The sequence below is a fragment of the Triticum dicoccoides genome, chromosome 7A (genome assembly GCF_002162155.2).
Source record: "Triticum dicoccoides isolate Atlit2015 ecotype Zavitan chromosome 7A, WEW_v2.0, whole genome shotgun sequence".
Classification (NCBI taxonomy): domain Eukaryota; kingdom Viridiplantae; phylum Streptophyta; class Magnoliopsida; order Poales; family Poaceae; genus Triticum; species Triticum dicoccoides.
Window position 1 is genome coordinate 620,547,171 of NC_041392.1, and position 7,114 is coordinate 620,554,284.

At 41.7% G+C, this 7,114-nt stretch overlaps 1 protein-coding gene across 1 annotated transcript; it reads right to left on the bottom strand.

Annotated features, from left to right (window-relative positions):
• Positions 1-2,966: 2,966 nt before the first annotated feature.
• On the bottom strand, positions 2,967-6,867 carry LOC119329516 (probable E3 ubiquitin-protein ligase BAH1-like 1). Its single transcript, XM_037602577.1, has 6 exons — positions 6,675-6,867; positions 4,673-4,920; positions 3,772-4,020; positions 3,422-3,559; positions 3,284-3,342; positions 2,967-3,072 (listed from the first exon to the last, which is right to left on the bottom strand). The coding sequence occupies exons 1-6, from the start codon at positions 6,865-6,867 to the stop codon at positions 2,967-2,969; spliced, it is 993 nt and encodes a 330-aa protein (XP_037458474.1).
• Positions 6,868-7,114: the final 247 nt, after the last annotated feature.

Here is a 7,114-nt window from a genome sequence, read left to right on the forward strand (position 1 = left end):
CCTCTATAAATGAATGAAAATTTTAATAATTTCATTGGAAGAGAACTTACCTGCTTTTTTTTCAACGTATGTTCTCATGCAATACTAAAGTAAGTCGTCTCCCATTTGGCGATGCTTAAAAGATAAATTAGTATCTAGTGATTGGGGGCACTTCTGGACTGACATGGTCCCTCGGATATACCCTAAAATTAATTAAGCTTAGCAGGGTTTGGCTACGCTTTTCTCTTCATAGCTGCTGAATTACAATCTCCAATTAGCTATATTGGATGAATTCTACATAGGAAAATTCCAATCACAAAAAGGAACTCATAGAAGATAATTTGGCACGGAACGGTGGGGATTACTTTCTGCGTACTAATCCACATACTCCCTCCCTTTCTAACTATTTGTCTTTTTAGATATTTCAACAAGTGACTACACACAAAGCAAAATGAGTGAATCTACACTCTAAAATATGTCTATATACATCCGTATTGTGGTAATCCATTTGAAATCTCTAAAAAAACAAATATTTAAGAATGAAGGAAATACAAGCTAATCACATGGGAACGCAACGCCCAGGCCTGGAGACTCACATGCAACTTACAAATCCTGGCCGCTAGTGGGCTTCACTTGGGCCTATTTCTTTTTCTAATCTCTACTTTTATAAAAACTGAGTTGGTAATGATGATGTACCTGCCATCTTATAATATAGACCGTCCAATCAATATATGACGGATAAAAAGCAAACTATGACAATTTTACAAAAGATACCGCACCTCTCTTCATCTTTACAGATAAGGTTTTACCCCGTTCATCCTTATCTCCATTTCCGATTCATTTTTATCGTGGGCGAGTATGTATATACGTGGGGATACATGCATTTTTATCGTAGTTACCTCCTCCTTTTTGCTTCAGAGCTTATCTTAAATTTTTAGTTTTTTTCATTTTGTAAGTCTCAATTTGGTTGTTCCTCATGACATGTTCAGATTTCAAGGTGCAATAAGTCATTGCATGCAAGTATTAAGAGAAAATTGACCAATGCATGTACTTTATGCATGCATGCATTGTAATTAATGCATGGGTAAACACAATTTTTTTAAGAAAACAAACGCATTAATTGAGTGGTTTTGCAAACTATAAAAATTGTTTCACCACTCATTATCTACCTTGGTTGGTGAGATTTTCGAATTGAGCTCTATAAACAGAAAATGAGGTAGTATACAGCAATGCTCAACCGTTAGGGGGGCCAGGCCCCTGCTCGCCCCTCCTTGTCTCCGCCATTGTCGATTCTCCACACGTTGTAGAGATGACCATAAACAGAGAGTTTCGATACATCTATAGCTAACCTGCATCAGAGAAGTATTTTTATCATTAAAACCAGTATAATTTTTACATAACCAAAACGACCAAATAATAGTAAGCGCTCGCACCATGAGAAGAGTTCTAAACCTATGGTCAATCCCATGTAACCAGTTGCCAAATACATTAGCAATACTTCGGATACAAGCCAGAAGCTATTTAGATGACTGACCATATAGAATGAGCCAATTTGCATTGCAAGAATAAATGTTGTATTGTCTCATCATGACGACAAAAGAAACATATTGCAGACTTCCATGCCAGTTCCTCTTAATAAGGTTATTTTTAGTAAGAATAACTCCGCGACAAAGATACCATGCAAAGATTTTAGTCTTAAGAGGTATCTTCATCTTTCAGATCTTCTTATTATTATCACCTGGCACATCAGACAGAATTAACACGCTATACATGGACTCCGTTGAGAATGTCAACGCCGTTCATGCATGTACCAGAAAAGATCGTCAATCATAGCAGAAAAGAACGACGGTTGCAGCAATTCGTCGTCGCCGCCGTCGCAGGTCACGGCTCCGCCATGATGGATGTAGCAAAATCCCTTGCCGGTAGTAACAAAATACAATGATGGTTGCAACAATTCATCTTGTCCCGTCACCGGTCGCGGCTCCGCCATGATGGATGTAGCAAAATCCCTCGCTAGTAGTAGCTAAATCTGAGGACGGTTCCAACAAAAAAAGCCACTGCCCCAGTAGGTCGCAGCTCCGCCTTGATGGATATAGCAAACCTGTCACCGGTAGTAGCAAAATTCGATGACGGTTGTAGCTTATGGCTTAGCTGGTTGCAGCTTTCAGGGGTGGAGGTTTGCTGGTCGCCGTGGAGCTAGATGGATGGACGGAGTGCATTAAATGGCGGTGCTGCAGGGGCGCGCGCCTAGGCTGTAGCAGGATGTGATGCCGGCTGTAGCAAATTGCGATAGGCGAGACACCAGGGAGCGGAGACCGGTAGTGATGAGGTCGATGGTGCTCCGCTCCGGTCCTTGACTAAGCGGCTTCCACAGCTGCAGGTAACCATATAGTTTGTAAATGACATCAATAGGTTATCGCAAGGTAGCACGCTCAATCACAAGTTTATTATGAATCATCTAGAGTGTCCAAATGAGGACTCCGATATCCAGCTACCTAATGTGGTGGTGTCCCAACGTAGAAGCTTGCAGTTCCGAGAAGATTTCAGTGAAGTCGGTGTGGCACCATCCTCCACCAACTACTTCACGGAAGCAACTTCAAAAAAAAATTAGGCGGTCGCACATGTAAAGAAAATGTGGTTGGATTCCTCCGCCGTATCGCACAAGGGGCAATTACCATCACCGGGGCCGTTGCGCTTGAGAACCTCGACCCCAGAAGGGGATGCGCCTGCGGATCCATTGTCATAGAAGATCTTAATCTTCAAAGGAAGCTAGATTGATAATCGGGCAAAGCATTCGATTATCCAAAAACAGTTTGATATATAACAAGATTTTTATTTACAATCCACTTGAATGCCAAACGAAGTCTTAGTACTGCTAAAGTTGACACCACGCGAGGAAGGCATCCCTGAATAAACTTTATCATATAGGCAACCTAACTGATAAAAATAACAGACAGAAGCCAGGACACCCGAGTTGTCTCGTACAATCATATGCTCGTGAAGGCTCTGCACTGTCTTTCCCAATGCTCCTTGGCCAAGCGAACACGCTCAACACGCTCGGTTTGCATCCTCTTCTCCCAGTACTCCGGGCAACTGTAGGAAGGCAGAAGTATTTCACTGATCAGCAATGTCAACTGAAAGAAGGGTTTCTACGTAAAAAATAGTGCACACGTTTGTGTGTGTGTATGTGTGTGTGTGTGTGTGTGTGTGTGTGAGAGAGAGAGAGAGAGAGAGAGAGAGAGAGAGAGAGAGAAGACTATTATCCCCTTTATTTTTTTCTCAAATTCACTTAATTAATTATTACCTGTTTCTAAGCAGAATGTTGAGCTGATTCAGCCGCAGAGCGTTAGGAAAGACACCGGCCTAAAGCAGAGCCAAAGATATACGTTTCTGATCAGGTGACCTTGGTAGAAAATATTGAGCAAAAATTTGATAGATTTACCCGGCGACAAATCGGGCATTTTGATCCGGGATCTGCAGACTCGAGTCCATCAACAACTGTCACAGAGGCTGCAGCGCTGCAACACAGGTAGCAGAAGATGTGGCCACATGAAAGAGAAACTGCATCGAACACTGTGTCCTGCAAAACCAAACATCTTATTGAGTTATATCATCCACTCTCTTCAGCAGTCCGAGTTTTCACAAAAAGCTTTAATAAAAGGGCCGAAAATGTATAGCTCACGTACTCTCCTCTGCAGTACTACCCTCTAAAATAGTTGTTGACACGTGGGTCACGTATCGGACCGCCAAGTCAGAGGCTAGCATGTGAGAGCATTTATATCCATAACTTACCAAGCAGATTGAACAGGTTAAGTCGATGTCGACCCGCAAGGAATCCAAGAGGCTACAAGAGAGCGTCGGCTTATCCTCATCGCCGAATGTGAGGGAGAGGTCCACTAAGAGCTCCATTGAAACGGTGTTGTTCCACCTCAAGTTGATGTACAAAGCCATGAGCTCGTGCAGCCACGGGGATTCAAGTATCTCGATGTGCAGCCTCCGCGCTTCAGTTCTGAAAGATTGCCCTTGTTTTGAGCAACATTTCTGCAAGTTTTTTTGTGTTAGATGCTATCATTATGCCATTAAGAAAATGATTTATCATTATGTAGTTGCTTGTGACTATATAATTATCAAAGCAGGGATAGTAGATGGTAATGTTGCCGCAGTAATCACCATTTCACACCAACAATATTGGTGAGACTAATACTGTATGGTGTGCATCTTCAAATAAAGAGACATACAGGGGCGCAGCCTGGATTGGATCCGGCCTGAGCCAAACATGATGAACAATGTTGAACAGTAGCAGAAGTGCTACAGTCAATGAAGGATTCTAGGGCCATGACCTGGGTCTAGGCCCTGGGGGCCTTTGGCCTTTTTGCACCTTCGGATAGATAAATAGAGTGTTCACAACCAAGTATTATGACTTATTAGTCATCCATCTGTCAATTTCCCTTCATCGACAACACTGAGTAATTTTAACATGTCCGTCTTACCTCCTCTTTTCACATGGGAGGTAAGAAAGTAGGAGTTACTCAGACCACTACCTAATGAAATCAACGGCTCAGATCTATTATACACTCTTACCTCCCATGTGAAAAGATGAGGTAAAAGAGACCATCTTAAAACTGCTTGCTTTTCTTTAGAAAACATATATATGTAGCGCAGGAAAACCGAATTATTGAGTTAGGGGCCATGCCTTGTCATACTTCTTTGTGATTTTCCTCATGGCTACAGCATTTACAATAGCATAGGTAACTAGGTCTTTTCCTTGCCGTACTAGTGCCTCATCAGTCCTTTGAGACCTGTTTGTGAACCACATGAAGTACTTCCTCAATCCCGTGGATGCTACATGCAATTTAAGTAACTTTTCGACCCTTTCATTGAAGCAGCAAACGATTGTTGACAGCTCATTGGCAAGGGATGGAAAGAAACTCTCATCACGTACTGCACATGCAATAGCTAGTGTCAAATATTGATCATGGGCCATGTAGCCTATACCTTCATTAATAACTCTTTAAATATTCAGGAACATATAGATAGGAAAACAAGTATAAATGCATGTGCACGACTAAGGTGTCTGATTCGTATGAAGAATGCATGAACTTTGTAGACTTAGGTGTTTGATTCATGAAAATGGAAAATAAATACAAAGGAGTCATAACAAAGGTGTTCACATTAATGCAAAGAACATACAAAAGTAAACTTGTGAGACATGAGGTGTAGTATGTCATCTCTACTATGGGTAGCATGTAATCTCTATTGTGGTTGTTGTAGTCCCGTCGAGCTGTGGTTCCCCTGTACTTCCATTTTTTGCTACTCCTTATATAATACCTTAATATTTTGCAACAGAATGGCTGCATGTATAGCCGACATAGAGGCCGGGAATTTACCCTCTTTTCGGGTAAAAGAATAAGCAAATGATAATTTTATTTTGGCAATGAACACCTTCATCTTATTCTCTGCACACACAAAATCTAGAAAGAGGTTTAAGTGGATTGTACAGATATGGCATTTCTCTTTGAATCGGAGATCAAAATAAAATTGTTCTTGTTTCTTCTTTGCACCATTAATTACTATGAATCCAATTTTGATGGATAATGGCACCAAGAAAATAATTCCTCATTCTTATTATTTTCTTCACATTTTCTATAAATCAAGGAGGACCCTACATTGTCTACCTCTATCCTATAATATCACCACATATGTAGGATGTGCAAAATTAAATGATATCTCTCAAAATGGAACAATGCATGTTTTCACAAGATAAGCCTTGGCGCAGTGGTATAGCTGTTGCCTTGTGACCAAGAGGTCACGGGTTCAAGTCCTGGAAACAGCCTCTTGCATAAATATAGGAAAAGGGTGCGTACAATAGACCCAAAGTGGTCGGACTCTTCCCCAGACCCTGCGCAAGCGGGAGCTACATGCACCGGGGCTGCCCTTTACTCCCTTAGGGCTAGAGGATAACTATCTTTTTTTTCAAGCCCTTTACTCCCTTAGGGCATTAATTACTGATTTCACAAACTTAGACGGATCACTAATTTACTTGGTATTTAGGGATAAGCTTAACGAAAGATAACCTTGTTAAGGATCTAAAAAAAGGATCGACTACTATAACGGAAACCAGAAGTGATGTTATTGCCATGAGGGAGAGACGACTCATGTGGAGATTGTGCACCGGGCTTTCAATTGACCCACACTTACTAGTTTATCAAAGCATGTCTTAAAATTAGTTATCCAAGATAAGTGGACAACCGAAGCCGAAAATTCGGGCGGGGTGTATGCTCTATGTTGTGCTATTTGAAAATTTTCGTAATGATCTTGTGTTAAAAAACCTTCCCATTTTTTTGCAATTTATTCATATGGCTACCCACTGGATCCATATGCAAAGGTGTAGGATGTTATGTATTTTAGGTGCACGTATTTGAAGATGGTAGCACAAACTATGTTCAACCGGCATAGATGGTGGTCTCTAGCAATAGGACGCGTGCTACACAAGTGTATCTTGTGATCCATATTTGTGTTCGCTCAAACTATTTTTGAGAGTTTGCTTTTCAAACCCTTTCTACTGATATACTTTGTAAGAATGAAGTGCATTAGTCGTTCGGAGAGGCTGGGGTTTCCATCTTTCTACAAAGAACAGCTGGCCTTCTGGAGAACAATAGAGAACTGGTTGAAAATAACAAGCACAAAGCAATTACCATAACAGTGGCCGGCCCCGGTGCACTGGCTATGCCCCGTGACGACCATGGTGGTGTCGTCGCCGGGGAGCTGCGGGCAATAGGGAATAGTGTTGCATTTCTTAATCATTTGTTTGAGACGCTTCAGCCCCAAAGTGGGCAGTTCCTCCTTCATCCCCTGCATATATCTCTTGTACTCCTTGGCGAACTTCATGGCTACAATGGAAGACAAGAACATCACCAGATCGAGATTTCAGGAATGGAGCGAGAAGAGAAGTTGCTGCAGGGCAAGCGATTAGGGATAATTTAATTACCTTGCTGCTAAGCGGCTTGACCGAATTTAGGATGAGTAGCCAACTACAAAGGCGCCCTTGTATTTGATAAGTCAACGCTAGCTTGTATTTGAATGAAGAGGCAGGCCCTTGCATTTGAATGTCAACGCCAGGTTGTATTTGAAAGAA